The following is a 15,934-nucleotide window of genomic DNA, read 5'->3' on the forward strand; positions in this document are numbered from 1 at the left end:
GTCCCACTACCAGAGAGGACCAGTTTCATCCAGATCTCATGAGCTCAGGAAAACCCAGGCCCCTGCTAGAAAATTCCCATGAGCTGGGGAGCAGGGGTTCAGCAAATCTCCACATCCAGGGCGAGGGCTGGGCCCTGACCCACCTACAGACTGATTCTCCCCCGAGAAAAATGTCTGACAAGAGCCTTTCACATGCCCTGGGTGGCCTGGGGAGGAGAGTCAGGCGGCTCAACACTTGCACCTTCGATGCTGACGGGGTCATTTGGAGGCTTGGCCGCCCCAAGGACAGGACCTTTCCTGAAAGGGCCTCATTGTACAGGGAACAAGCTCCCTGAAGGCAGGACTTTTCTCTCCTGTCAATCAATGGGTCCCTAGCAAAGTGCTTACCACACAGTAGGTGCTTATTAACAACATATCAGATGGATGGAGGTACAGAAGGACAGAGCAGAACCTCTTTGCCTTGGACCCAAAATTCTAGGGGAACTATTATTACTACTACTGTTACACCTATGGTTGTTATTATTATTGCTATCGTTATTATTTTATTGTGCCCACTTCCTGCATCCTAATATGTTAGGGTGGCAGTGGGGACAATCGCCTCATCTATCCCACTAACACAGTGCCCTCTGGGGCCCCCCTCTTCATCAGCCAGGTACACATTTTCTGTGCCTGAAGACATCCGTGTGGGCAGCCCCCTGGGCTCTCTGTTTGTCAAGGACCCAGATGAGCCCCAAAACCGGAAAACCAAGTACAGCATCGTGCAGGGCGAGTACAGGGACACCTTCACCATCGAGCCGGACCCCACCCGCAACGAGGGCATCATCAAGCCCATGAAGGTTCGGAGGCCTGGGCGGTGATGTCAGATGTGGGGTTGGGGGCTCCCGGCATCCTTGGGACTCATCCAGGGGCTGCTCCCAAGCCAGAGGCCATCAAAGGTGCACGTTCTGGGTCAGGTTGGAGCTGTGCTCATGGAGACTGTGGCCCTGGAGCTGGGCAGGGGAGCCAGGAGAGGAGGGTCGGTGCCCCAGAAACAGACCATGAGGCACAGATTTGGGAGGTGATCCCAGGAAGCCCAGGGCAGTGACGTGAGAAAAGGAAGAAAGCTCGTAGAGGCTCCGTCATGAGCAGGTGATCACCGTGGGCATGTGGGGTGCAGTCCCATCGGGGACATCAGGGGAATATGTGTGGAATATGCCTGAGTCGAAGCAGCTGTGGGCTGACTGAGGGCTCCCGGGGGACGCTCACTCCCTGGCACTTTCTGATCTGCCTGAGCACAGGCCAGGGGAGCCCTGGTACGTTACAGGTGCTTGTAGCATAAAGCCGTCAGCACGTAAGCAAACAGTGAATGCCGTGCAGATGGGGTGGCCATTGGCAGTAGCTGCTGATGAGAAACCAGTCAGACAGACTGAATCAGGAAGAGGGGGGCAAGTCTCCCAGGAGTACAGACTGCCTCCAGATGGCCATGCAGAGGACAGAGGGTCCCAGGCCATTCCTCCAGCAGACCTGTCTTGAGTGCTTCTGTCTAGCCCTGCATTAGAAACTGGATCTAAGCAGGAGGACAACCTCCAAGGTACTAAGGCTCTTGGTCTGTGCACCTGTCCTTTCTACTGGTAGACAAAAAGGCACGGACAAAAAGGGTACCCAGGCAGGGAGCGATTACCTGAGTGGGGAGGGCAGGGACCAGTTCTGAGAAGACACCCAATTGCCTTCAGATTGGCTTCTGGAGGGGTGAGTAGGTATGTGCCAAGGAGGCAAGGGCAGAAGCATCTTGAGCAAAGGCACAAAGAAAAGGCATGTCTTTAAGGAGCCGTGGACAGACTCACTAGTCTGTGGTCCCTTGAGAACAGGATTGTGGCTGATCCACTGCTGGTTCCCAATATCCGGAGCAGAGTCAGGGTCAGGAAGCAAGGGAGACAGCTGAAGACAGGCAGGCCCCGCCTCTCTCTTGATCTTCTCCAGGCCACAGGCCCCTGTCTGTAAAACGGGGGGCATGCCAATACTACTCTGCAGGGTCGCTGTGAAGATCACAGCCACGTGCTTGGCTCTAGCAGGTGCTCACCATACTTCTTCCTTCTGCAGCCCCTGGACTATGAACGCATCCAGCAATACAGCTTCACCATTGAGGCCACAGACCCCACCATCGACCTCCGCTACCTGAGTGGCACCTCCACCAAGAACATCGCCCGTGTCATCATCAACGTCACAGACGTGGACGAGCCCCCCAACTTCAAGCAGCCCTTCTACCACTTCCAGCTGCGGGAGAATGAGAAGAAACCTTGGATCGGCTCAGTGCTGGCCGTGGACCCGGACGCTGCTCAGCGGAGCATCGGGTAAGGGGTGGAGGGTGTGAGGAAGGTGATGATCACGACAACCTCGGCACTGAGATTCTTAGACCTGCTGGACTAACCCAAGACTCAGAGGGGGAAACTGGCTTTTCCAGCTCCTGGGACATGGGCTGAAGCCAGAGCAGAAGCCCAAGCTCCCCCCCAACCCACATGCCAGGTGGACTCTTGTCCTGCCCAGGCACGCCACCTAGCACAGTCCAGGCCATCACGGCTGCCCGTTATCTGCTCCATCTTGAAGGAGCTGCTCTTTGGGCCACGGCTCCCCCAGGTCTGGGGAGAGCTGATGGTCTAGAGGGCAACCAACTTGACATACGTGAAAGCCCTTCACTAAACATCACTAAACATGCTTTATCACCTGACTTCCCAAAACCACAAAAGGGAAGTGTTTATTTCACACAGCAAAGCAACACAAAGATCTATAAAGAAAACATCAGTAACCCTGACTTCCAGATAAGTCACATTCATGGTGTGCTGTGGTCCTAGCACGCCTTTCTCCATGACCACACCAACAGGCATTTATGGTGGATTTGTCATTTGTTTGTCTGAGGGCTTTGATTATATTAAAATTTCTTTGGATTAGAGTAGGACCATTTCATCACTGCCTGTTCTTCTGTCTCAACTGGAGTCCTCTCCTCTGCCCTCTGTGACAAGAGACACAGTTCTAATTCTTACTTCCGAGAGCCACAAAAACATTTGACAGTAAATGTGAATTTCATGCAATCTCATTTTATTCCAGAGGGGCAGCCAACTGTGCCAGCACCATCGATTAAATAAGTCATCATTTGGAGTTCCTGTCGTGGTGCAGTGGTTAACGAATCTGACTAGGAACCATGAGGTTGCGGGTTTGGTCCCTGGCCTTGCTCAGTGGGTTAAGGATCCGGCGATGCCGTGAGCTGTGATGTAGGTTGCAGACACGGCTCGGATCCCGAGTTGCGGTGGCTCTGGCGTAAGCTGGCGGCTACAGCTCCGATTTGATCCCTAGCCTGGGAATCTCCATACGCCGAGGGAATGGCCCTAGAAAAGGCAAAAAGACAAAAAAAAAAAAAAAAGTCATTATTTTCCACCTCTGTTATGTACTAACTTCCTTTATATTCCTGAATCTATTTCTGAATCTCCTATTCTATGTATTGTTCTGTGGCAACGTCATTCTGTTTTGTTGCAGCAGCTTTGCACTAAAACTTAGCATGTATAAGGCCAGTCCTTTTCTTTCTTATGAATCATAAAATTCCTTTTTTTTTTTTTTTTGTCTTTTTAGGGCCACACCCATGGCATATGGAGGTTCCCAGGCTACGGGTCAAACTAGAGCTATAGCTGCTGGCCTACGCCACAGCCACAGCAATGCCAGATCTTTAACCCACTGAGTGAGGCCAGGGATCGAACCCGAAACCTCCTGGTTCCTAGTCGGATTCGTTAACCACTGCACCACGACGGGAACTCCCGGATTTACATTTTTCATCTTAAATGTTAAGTCTGATCTTACTTCTTTCAATTTTTTTCTCCTATATACCTGGATGGATGGAATACATCCATTTTTACTTTTACCACTGAAATTTACTTCTGTCTGAAAAATCTTTAAATGTTTTCCTGGACCCAAATTTTCTAGTTACAAATACCCACCCCCCATACACACACATATACACCAACACTTTCCTATATATGATAGAGAAATCAACAGTTTAATTTTAATTCCTCCCAAACCAGGTTTTCACCTTATTTTGAGACATTTCTCTCTTTTTTCTTGTCTTTTTTTTTTTTTTTTTTTTTTTTTTTGTCTTTTGTCTTTTGTGTTCTTAGGGCTGCATCTGCGGCATATGGTGGTTCCCATGCTAGGGGTCTAATTGGAGCTGTAGCCGCCAGCCTACACCAGAACCACAGCAACACAGGATCAGAGCTGCATCTGCAGCCTACACCACAGCTCATGGCAATGCTTAACCCACTGAGAGAGGCCAGGGATCAAACCCTCAACCTCATGGTTCCTAGTGGGATTCGTTTCCACTGTGCCATGACGGGAACTCCAAGACATTTCTTAAATGAAGTAAACTTTCCAAAAAAAAAGTTCAGCACCCATCTTTGTCACAGAGTGATATACTTCCCGAGCTCTTACATATTTATAAATTAAAAATACTACCACTGTGTCCAGTATTTAACTTTATGAGGATGTCTTGGGTGGCTCTTTCCTTATACGGGCCTGTTTTTCTTCTGTCTGGACTCTTTTCAGTTTCTTCATATAGCCTTGAAATTCAAAAATGTCATCAGGATATACCTAAATATTGATCTCTTTTTAAAATTATGTCTGATATCAATAATCTCTCTTAATCTGTAGACTTGAGTCTTTCTTCAGGTCAGGAAGTTTTCTTTTATTATATCTTTGTTATTTCTTCTGTATATTTGTTCTGAAATTTTCCTATTAGAAAAGTATTATGTTTGGAATGTTATATATTTTTTCACCTCTCTTTTCATCTCTTCATGCCTTTTTGAATTTTTACTTCACAAATTTAATTCCCTTCCAAACATCTCTTCCTTCTTCCAGTTCCTTTTTTAATTCTTCCTGGCTCTTGCTCAACTCTCTTTTCATTAACCACAAAATCTGATCCCAGCTATGGTATAGTGCCACCTGCCTCAACACTGAAAGTGCTGTTGATGGGAGTCTCAGACGCCACCCTCAGCCCAGCGCTGGCAACACTGCTAAGATCAAAGGGGTCATCTTGCTATTCTAACTCCCTCTGGGTGGTCGAGTGCAATGAGCAGTGAGAGGAGGATGGAGGAGGAGGCAAGGGACAGATCCTGAAGGGCCTTGTCTGACCTGCTGAGGAATTAGGACTCGGAGAAGAACAATGGAAAAGCCACAAAACTCTCTTGAAACTCTCTCCCTGGGCAGATACTCCATCCGCAGGACCAGTGACAAGGGCCAGTTCTTTGGAATAAACAAGCACGGGAATATTTACAATGTGAAAGAACTGGACAGAGAAGTCTACCCCTGGTATAACCTGACAGTGGAGGCCAAAGAGCTGGATTCTAGGGGTGAGTGGTCCCATTTTCCAGAGGACCTGGGTTCCTCTCCTTCCCTCATTCTTCCAAAATCGTCATAATCTGACATTTCTGGTCTCTAGAAGTACCATAAGCACCTGCTGATGCACCACTTGACTGGAATGCTATAGCGCCTCCATCCCCAGGTGTTGATAGACCAGCAGCATCCACGTCACCTGAGACTTTGTTATGAGGGAAACACATGGAGTCCCACCCCCAGGATTAATCAGAATCACAACCTCATGTACAGTGCAGTTTAAGATGCACTGTTTCAAAACCAGCTGTCACATGTCCCTGTGATAAGAGTCACCTGAGGCACCTCTTAAAAAGAGAGCTCCTCAGATGCCTCCCTAGAGGATCTGGTCTAGTAAGTCAGAAATGGGGCCAAGGAATGTGCATTGAACAAGTGCCATGTGGTTCTTATTATCATGTACATTTGGAAAAGGCGGTTTGGGAGGATGTTTATGTGCTAGTTGGTAGGTTTAATTCAAAATCTGAAGCAGTTTCCAACCCCAAGACTGTTAGGTTCTCCAGAAATTAGGGCAACTGCTGCCCGAGGGAAAGACAAGTGTAGGTTGATGTCTGCACTCTTAGCCTATGTGGGAAAATCACAACCAGCCTCCAGGAGAAGGGTCAATATTCCCACCTCACCCAGGAGACCCAGAAACAGAGTGACTTGGCCGAGATCCCACTGGTGCTATCCTGGAGGGCCCCCTGCCTCCTGCTGGCAACATATTCCTGCGCAGGGCAACCAGGCCAACTTCAATAGACTCCTGCGTACTTTCCAGATCAATCTTTGTCCCTTCCTTCCCCACCTAATCTTGCTCCTACAATTTTTAAACTTTCAAGTAGTAGTTTGTTATTCATTGTAAAATATGGAAACCACAAAATACAGGAGAGGAAAATTATTCCCCCACAATCCCACCATACAGAGATAAGTGTTAGCATTCTAGTGTTATTTTTCTCTCGTCTTTTTTCTATATATATTTTTTATACAGGTGAGATCATAATATTCATATAAAAATCATATCCTGCATTTTTTTTTTTGTCTTTTTGCCTTTTCTAGGGCCACTCCCATGGCATATGGAGGTTCCCAGGCTAGGGGTCGAATCGGAGCTGTAGCCACCGGCCTACACCACAGCCACAGCAACTCGGGATCTGAGCCGCATCTGTGACCTACACGACAGCTCACAGCAATGTCAGATCCTTAACCCACTGATCAAGAACAGGGATTGGACCCACAACCTCATGGTTCCTAGTCGGATTTGTTAACCACTGAGCCACGACAGGAACTCCCATATCCTGCATTTTTTCTTAACATTATTCCAGCATCGCTTTCTCATGGTACTAAAAATATCTTTTAAAAAAAATACATTTTAAAATGTAATTTACGTGGGCATTACAAATGGACACACAGTCCACTCTTTTAAAGTGGCGTAATTTATTAACCCAATTTCGCTTTGATTGCTTACCTTTTCAATTATTTAGTAATTTATTTAGATTACTTAAATTGCTGAAGCGATTTAATAATTACTTAATTGATTTAATTAAAGCCTCTTCAAATACTTTTTGACTCTTACAAGTAATTCTTTAGCAAACATCCTTGTTCATGAAGCTTCACTCCCTCCCCAACTCCTTTCATCCAGAACACCATCCCTGGCCTCCCTTCCAGAGATCAGTAGCCCCCTCCTCCTGTAAAAAGAGCACCCCTCCAGGACTCTTGTCCATACACATCTAATCCGGCAGCACTTGCTGAGCCCAGTGCAGTGATGGGTCCTTTCCCCTGCAGGCACCCCCACGGGCAAGGAATCCATTGTGCAGGTCCACATTGAAGTTCTGGATGAGAACGACAACGCCCCGGAGTTTGCCAAGCCCTATGAGGCCAAAGTGTGTGAGGACGCCCCACAGGGCAAGGTGAGTCTAGTTCAAGTGGGAGGGCGAGGCAGCACCTGCCTGGGGCAGGCTGAGGGGGAGCACCTCCCAGCCACAATCAGCTGGTGTTTCACTGAGTGTAATGCTGAAACTGAGGCTCAGAGAGAATGTGTAATGAATAGGCTGGGGGGGAGGGAGCTGGTAGAAAGAGGGGCTTTGCAGAGACATTCAGGTTAGCACTACAGGTAAGAAGCAGCCACAGTCAGGTCTAAACCCAAAGTCCCCATCACTGAATCCTGGATCAGCCCAACGCCACCACTGACCATCCCCTGTTTTCTCCCCCATTTTCCACCTTCCAGCTGGTTGTGCAAATTTCAGCAATAGACAAGGATGTAACACCACGAGATGTGAAGTTCAAGTTCTCCCTGAGCACTGAGGACAGCAACTTCACCCTCACGGATAATCACGGTGTGCCTCAAAGCAGTCAGCCTGGCTCTCGTGGGGGGTCGAGGTCGGGGTTATTTGAGTAATGAAGTGCCACGGTCAAGGACCAAGCCAGCGTAGTGGGGGCAGCACCTCACCGAGACTTTCAAGTTACAGGACACTTTGTACAACTCCTGCCACATACCTCATTGCTCTGGGCAATGGTCTGTGCACTGCCAAGTCCACATGGCCTGCCCTTCCCCATAAGATGTTCAGGTCACAAGGAGCACCACAGAATAAATATGGAGCACACAAAGCTCAGTTCATGAACTAACCAAGGGACTCTCCCATGGGACCCCTGTGCACAGCACAACTGCAAATTACTCTATGATGTGCAACTTGGAAGTAGCTCCCAAAGAGTCAAAACTCACGTTTAAAATCGAAGGTGCCAAGGATACAGTGTTAACTCTGCCACAATGATTACTTTCACCAGGTGTCTCTGGGACAGGATCGGTCCACTAATCACTGCCTAGAGAGTCCTGTGATCTCAGTAGTAGCCAATCAGAGCTTCTGATGAGTATGTGCTCCTAGGAGTGATGATGCTAGGTTGCTTGAATTCCAAACAAAAGCAGACAGGCTTCCATGACTTCTGTACCTTCCTCAGAAAAATAGAGAAAATCTCCTTGGGTCTAAATAGAATAATCCTTCCCCCAGAATGGGGTGGAATCCCTGCCTGTCCCTAACTGGCAACCCTGTGTTTGATGAGGATCCCTGCAAAGAAACAGCCAATGCCAGCTTTCAGGAAAGTCAGGGAGCAGGGTGCCTGAGAGTGAGGTGAAGATACAGAGAACCGGCCACAGACCTGTCCGAAAGGAGCCTCCTGTAGGATGGCGACAGTGGCCGTGACATTGTGATAGTCAATGACCATTCAACATTCAGTTATCTTTAGTAGGAAATAGTGCAACAAAAATACCTGTCATCCCATCCCCAATGCTCACCCCGATGCCACCTCAGAGGAGGTGTGCAGTGGAGCAGAAAACTTAAGTGCCACCTCAAAGACACCTATGTATGACCAGGAGACAAGCTTGGTGGTTTCAGATTCACTTATAACACGAATGTCCTGCTATAATATTAAATAAGTAGAGTGAGAAATCTCTAATTTCTATTATAAAGTATCAATAGCCATGTTGTTCTTTTCAATTAAAACAGACATGGCTGCTTAACCATGAAATATAATTGGCTTCCATCTGAAATCTAAAAGATGGCCTCCTTTGCTTTTGGTGCCAATGCCACATGGCTAGGTAAACCCTGAAGCAGGGAGTCCCTGGACCCTCTGACCATCACAACCTCCCAGGAGCTACAAAAGACAGATTATCTGGCCTCAGTCCAGAGCCATTGAATCAGAAATGTGGGGGGGAGGGGAGGAGAGGTCTGAACACCAGCTTGTTTAAAAATCTCCCTGGTGAGTTCTGCACATGAATTGATTGGAGCAAGGAGGCGGAGTCAATATTTGGGCCAAAGCACATTTCCAATTCCAGCCTACCCAGGGGATCCTCAATTGTATAGGTAATCATTCCCTCGGTACCCCAGGGAATCTGTGCGTTGTTTTTACTTTCCAGTGGATTTTCAGGGGTAGCAAAAACAGCCCTAGAAGTCAGCCCGAGGCTAAAAGACTTTTTAAGACTTTATTTCCCCCCGATTGCTTGTCAAAGCTTCAAACAATTCATCAATTAACTGAGTCACCTCTTATTGAGGTGGGGTTAGGGAGGAAGAAGGGGTCAGGCACATCAGTTGTCCTCAGCAACAGAAAGCAAGGATTTCACATTCTAGCCAAGTCCTTCCTAAAAGCTAGGTCAGAGCAGCTGCCCAAAACATCCCCTCTCGGGAGGAAAGACATGCGCTCAAATGGTAGAAACTTAAGGGAGGGGATGCAAAGGGCAGAGAAGTAGTCCCAGACGGCACGTGGGCTGGTGCAGTCAAGGAGGGCTTTCTGGAGGAGGCGGTGTGGACAAGAGGATGGGCACTCTGGGCAGCAGAGCCTAACGGTGAGGCCTTGGTGTTTCCAGATAACACGGCCAACATCACAGTCAAGCACGGGTATTTTGACCGGGAGCGTGCCAAGGTCCACCACCTTCCCATACTCATCTCGGACAACGGGAGGCCGAGCCTCACAGGCACCAGCACGCTGCACGTGACCGTGTGCAAGTGCAACGAGCGGGGCGAGTTCACCTTGTGCGAGGAGATGGGCGCCCAAGTGGGCGTCAGCATCCAGGCCCTGGTAGCCATCTTCCTCTGCATCCTCACCATCGCAGGTCAGTGCCCAGGAGGGCGGGAGGGGACACTGATGGGGCTGCACAGGAGAAGAAGAGCCCTGGGATCCAGGCCTGGCCCCGCTTCCATCCCTGCACCTAGAACCCCGCCCTGGGCCTCACGGTTCCATGTTGGGGTACATGGGTGCAGGCACCACATTCCTGGGTGCCTAAGGGTGGGGATGGACAAAGGGGAGGAGGGATGGGACCTTGAGGCAGCATAAACCCAGTTTAAAATAGTTCATAACATTCACGCTTTCAACTTACATATTTGGAGCATTTACTGTGTGCCGGCCACTGTCCTAAGCATTTACTTTCATAAAGACTAGTTTGAAAAAAAGAGGATCCAGTTCCTCTTTGGGAAAGAAACAGAAAGTTTTAAAATTTCTAGTTTAGATTATCACCAGGGTCTGTCTTTCCTTTTTTTAGGATTCCTCCAGCCTTGATACCCCTTTTTCTCTTGTTTTGGCCTCAGAAATGTTAGGAGCATTTTAGGCCTTGCCTAAACGAGTTCCCCAAGAAGTAGACCCTGGGACGAGGATTGGGGTGCGTGTGGTTTATCAGAGAGGCGCTCGCAGGAAGCCCCCAAAGGAAAAGGGGGAGTGAGACAGGGGAGGGAGGCAGCCAATGAAGGACAAGTTGTCAGAGAAGTTGACACCATGGGTCACTGCAGCTTCCTCCCACTGGGGACAGGGGGTGGCATTCAGCCCATACCCACCAATGGTCACCAGCTAATGGGTGGGGCTCCTCCCTGAGGCATAAGTTATCTTGTACTTCACCTGCCAAGACATGGGGCAGGGGCCGGCCCTTGGGCAGTTAGAGGTCACCGTGACAGGACCAGGGGACACCGTGACCGGACCAGACACCCACGTTATCTGCTCCAGGCCAGCAGGAAACCAGCAGCTTCCCTGAGAGGTCCCTGGCTGTGCCCCCCATCTGGGGCTTCTGTGGCAGAGAGCCCAGACCCAGATTCTCCATGATGTGGCATCACCACCACATGAAGAACTGCACTTAATCTCGGAGCCACCTTATCAAATAGAAACAGAACAGAGGAGTCATCACATCCATTTTACAGACAAATAAACTGAGGCCCACCCAGCTTTTCTTATGTGTTTAACACTTTAGGTAACTCGAGCCTATAAGGACAGAGTCTAGGGATGCTCTGAGCCAGTTTTAGGAGCTCTCTGCCCTACATGGTCCATTCCTCCGAAAGGCTGGCAACCCTCATGCCATCAATTACACCCTTCAGAGCTTTAAGCAAGGCCAGCAGTCCCACTGCCTGATCATGGGACTCTGGGAAAAGTCACTCAGCCCCTCTGAGCTCAGTTTGCTTAACTGTAAAATAGGACAATACCTACCTTGAGTGAGAGAACATAAAAGTGTGCTAATATCATGCCACCACATATACAGTAGGTGCTCAAGAGTGGCTGTTGCTACTGCAACAGGTGCCATGTCTACCAGCGCCACCATGACCCATCATCATCCCCATGGCTCAGAATCTTCGCACTCCAAATTCCAACTCCATCCCTTTCCCCATTTCTGCCCAACCTCTGGCCTCCTGCCTTTGAACATGACATAGAAGGATCTGCCAAAAGGGTTAGAGGAGGGAGGAAATGAGGATGTAGGCAGATGGAGATGAGAGTGACAGGAGAGAATGAATCTGAGAGGCCCACATGTCCTTCTCCTGGCAGCCCTACCAGTGGCCCTGACACTAGCCAGGCTCATATACTGGAGTGGGGGTGGGGTGGGGTGGGGTGGAGATGACCCTAGGATTGAGATGGGGGTGCGGGGAGGCCCACCAGGTGTCTGGACCAAATCAAGGCTCAGGCGGCACTGGGCAGCTGGGTGGGCCCGAGATTCCCAGGGAGGAAGGGAGGGCGCAGGTGAGTCTCAGAGTGTAGTGGCCACCCAGCCCCTGGGGCTGTATCTGACCAGCTCTGGCTCGCTTGATCGCAGTGATCTCCCTCCTCGTGTACCTGCGGCGGCGTCTCCGGAAGCAGGCTCGCGCCCACGGCAAGAGCGTGCCGGAGATCCACGAGCAGCTGGTCACCTACGATGAGGAGGGCGGCGGCGAGATGGACACCACCAGCTACGACGTCTCGGTCCTCAACTCAGTGCGCCACGGCGGGGCCAAGCCCCCGCGGCCGGCGCTGGATGCGCGACCGTCCCTCTACGCGCAGGTGCAGAAGCCACCACGTCACGCACCCGGGGCGCATGCGCCAGGGGAGATGGCGGCGATGATCGAGGTGAAGAAGGATGAGGCGGACCATGACGGCGGCGGCCCTCCCTACGACACGCTGCATATCTATGGCTACGAGGGCGCTGAGTCCATCGCCGAGTCCCTCAGCTCCTTGGGCACCGACTCATCCGACTCTGACATCGATTATGACTTCCTCAATGACTGGGGGCCCAGGTTCAAGATGCTGGCCGAGCTGTACGGCTCAGACCCCCGAGAGGAGCTGCTGTATTAGGAGACCCAAACCACCGAGGCTTAGGCTAGTCAGACATGAGGCACTGAGCCCTTGAATTGTAGCACTCATGCCCCAGCCTAAGAGCCCTTCCTCCTGGGTCCCAGAGACCTCATCACCTTGAGTAGCACAACCAAGTCCCTGAAATGTCCAGGAACATCTTTCAGCAACGGCTACTCACAAAATGCTGGAAAATCCAGGATGGTGTTCTGTCTGGGCTGGGCATCCTGTCACCCGGGACCCAGGGTCCAACTCAAGCCTTTCTCTGGCTCCGCAAAGCAGCTTATTATCGACTCCCAAGGGGAATTCTTCCTCTGAGGTCAGAGAGCCTCATGGGGAGGTCCTGGTGCCTGTCAGCCTGGAAGCAAAGGGCGGGCTGGCGCAACCGTGGGGCAAGACTCTGCAGCCTAGTGCCACAGGCGACTGGGTCCACCCATCACACCCGCCCTGCTTCAGCTTCCTTACACCCTCCAGAGTCCCCAGCACTCCTCAGCCTCTCCTCAGACCTGTCAAGAGGGAGGAAGGGCCCCTGACAGTTCCTGTGGTGACCTTGCTGGCCTGCTACGCTTGTAACTATGCTGTGCTGAGTGTTGACAACTCATCCAAAGTCAGGGAAATGGTTTGTTGAACTTCAAAGCAACTGTGAATTCATCCTGGAGGGATAGTGGAGACCAAGTGTGACAGATCATAGGGTGAGGGCCACTCCCACTCCCTCCAGAGAGGGCCTGGAGTCACTGTGACCCCAACTTGAGACTCATGACACCGCTCCAGTTTTGCCTGGCAAGTGGGGCCGATGTTCCCAGAGCAGAAGACCTCTGCCCATCTCCCCTGGTCACTCGCTCATGCTCTTTTCCTTTTCTCTCCATCCAGTCTTGATCTCTTGACTTAGAGGCCCTCAAGATGTGACCCACATCAACTCTGGCCAAAGTCCAAACCCAAACATGACTGCATAACAGAGCTGTGCCATTTGCCTTTACACCTCATCATGGCCACATCTCAGGGAACCCCAGCAGGGCCTCATTCCTGCAGGGGGCAAGGCCCCTGCCCAAGCCCTGCAGTCACCCATGCATCTCGCACTTATGGAACTTTCCACTGCAAACACACCTCTGGGAAATGGCTCCACTCAACAGGAGGGGATGGGGGAAGGAAGCAAACTCTTCAGCGCACCCTTTGACATGAACTAAGTTTCCTGCTTTGGGAAAGGCTCCCCCCACAATTCAGGGGACTGTAGATAACACTGACTTTTTGCTTTTAACTAATAACTACTTTCTCACTTTTTTAACTAATAATACTTACACATTTCTAGCTCTCACAAATAGAATAAGGATTTTTTGCATAATGAGCTGGTTGCTATTTAGGTTAACAACTTAAATTCAGGTTTTTTTAGTTGGATAAACCAATTCCTATAACCTTCTATTTCCTATCATTGTGGTAATTGCTTTAATGATAATGACTATATATATATTGGCTGCACGAATGCATGGGACATACTGTATTTTTTTTATAATTAAGTAAATAAAAATCTTGAAATATTTCTATTTCTAGAGCTGAGCAAGCTCATGTGAAACACAACCATCAGTACCACCAGCAGAGGAACTCAGGGTGCAAGGCCACATTTGCAGTTAGGATCTCAAAGACACACCACAGGAAAGTGACTGCCACAAAGAATAACAAGGGACCCTGAGTCCAGCCCAGTCTTCTCCCAGAGCTCCATGCCTTCACTCAGCCTCTGTATATGCCCCTCCCTCCCACCTGACCCCACACAGCAGGCAGAGCCTCTGGAAGCTGGAGCTGTCACACCTTTTCCACTGGACTGATAAACCAGGGGGGTGAGGAAAGGAGTGAGGGAGGAAATCAGTCTCTAACTAGCTGGCTGACAACAGGGACTGAGCAGCTGGAACTTTATTGGAGTGTGTGGATCCAACAAGGGGGTCCTGCCTGGAAAACCTCACCAACAAAATTGAGAATAGGAATCCTCCTTGCCAGACTTAGGACTTGAAATGAGGAGGTGAGAGATGAAACTCACTTCAGCAAGTCCCCTGCTCCTGGATCCCTGCCAGCAGGGTTTCCTGGGCAGTGTGACTCTGAGGGATATTCTGCAAACTGTGCTCTGGATAAACACTACTTCCTGGAGCTCTCAGGGGTCCATTTATCTGAATTCCAATTTTGCTCTAGTTTCCCTTGCAACTTCTTTTTTGAGCCACTGGCTATTTCAAATATATTGTTTAACATCCACATATTTGTGGATTTTCCCAATTTACATGCGCTGATTTCTAATTTCAGTCCATGGTGATCAGAGAACATAATTTGTATGATTTCAATCCTTGTAAATGTACTGATATTAGTTTTATATCTTAACATGTTTTAGCTTGAAGAATGTTCCATGTGCACTTGAGAAGAACGTGCTCTTCTACTGTTGGTGGTGGAGTGTTCTACAGCTGTCTGCTAGTGTTGTTCAAGTCTTTTATTTCCTCATGGATCTTCTGTCTAATTAGTCTGTCCATTACTGAAAGTGTGGTGCTGAAATCTCCAACTCTTACTGTTGAATTTTCTGTTTCTCCCTTCAATACTGTTGGGTTTTGCTCCAGGTATTTTGAGTCTCTGTTGCTAGAAGCATATAGGTTTATAACTGCTATATCTTCTTGATAGATTGACCCTTTTAGCATTATAAAATATACCTCTTTATATCTAGTCACAATTTTTATCTTAAAGTCCATTTTGTCTGATATTAGTATAATCACTCCTGCTCTCTTTTGGTTTACATGGCATATCTTTTTCCATCATTTTATTTTCAACCTATTTGTGTCTTTTAATACAAAGTGTCTTTTCTGTGAACAAAATAGAGTTGGATCATGGCAGTTTATCCATCCTACCAATCTCTGCTATTTTATTGAAATTTTTAAGACGCTTACATTTAATGTAATTACTAAGGCAGGATTTATGTCTGTCATTTTTGGTTTGTTTTCTATGTCTCATGTCTTTTTGTTCCTCTATTACTTCATTACTCCCTTTTTTATGTTGAATAGATATTTTATAGTGTACCATTTTAATTCTCTTGCCATTTCTTTTACCATATCTTTGTTTACCGTCTTAGTGATTCCACTAAGGCTTATACTTAAAATCTTAACTCTTATAACAATCTAGTTAGAATGTGTACCAACTTAAACAGTATGTAGAACTTTGCTCCTAATAGCTCCACTCCCTCCCCACTCCTTTGTTGCTATCACTGTTGTACATTTTACACTTTTATACACTGTATATCCATCAACATAGATTTGTAATTATTGCTTTATGCAGTTGCCTTTTAAATCATATAGGAAGGATAAGAGTTACAAACTATATAGGTACTATCTTTTATATCTAGCTACTTTTACTGCTGTTCTTATTTCTTCATGTGGATTCAAGTTACTGTCTACTGTCTTTCGTTTCAACCTTAATGATCCCTTTAGTATTTACTTTATTTTTTTATTCTTTTAGGGAAGGTATGCTA

At 48.5% G+C, this 15,934-nt stretch overlaps 1 protein-coding gene across 1 annotated transcript in view; it reads left to right on the forward strand.

Moving 5' to 3' along the window:
• The window catches only part of CDH5 (cadherin 5, type 2 (vascular endothelium)), a gene marked incomplete at its 3' end in the record, with an annotated part of 33,586 nt that extends 19,633 nt beyond the window's left edge, over positions 1–13,953 (forward strand). The window contains 8 exon segments of the mRNA NM_001001649.2: positions 649–836; positions 2,080–2,330; positions 5,224–5,366; positions 7,162–7,286; positions 7,604–7,712; positions 9,734–9,979; positions 11,933–12,811; positions 12,907–13,953. Of these exon segments, the coding sequence (NP_001001649.2) occupies positions 649–836; positions 2,080–2,330; positions 5,224–5,366; positions 7,162–7,286; positions 7,604–7,712; positions 9,734–9,979; positions 11,933–12,447 (1,577 nt within the window).

Source organism: Sus scrofa, chromosome 6 (genome assembly GCF_000003025.6).
Source record: "Sus scrofa isolate TJ Tabasco breed Duroc chromosome 6, Sscrofa11.1, whole genome shotgun sequence".
Classification (NCBI taxonomy): domain Eukaryota; kingdom Metazoa; phylum Chordata; class Mammalia; order Artiodactyla; family Suidae; genus Sus; species Sus scrofa.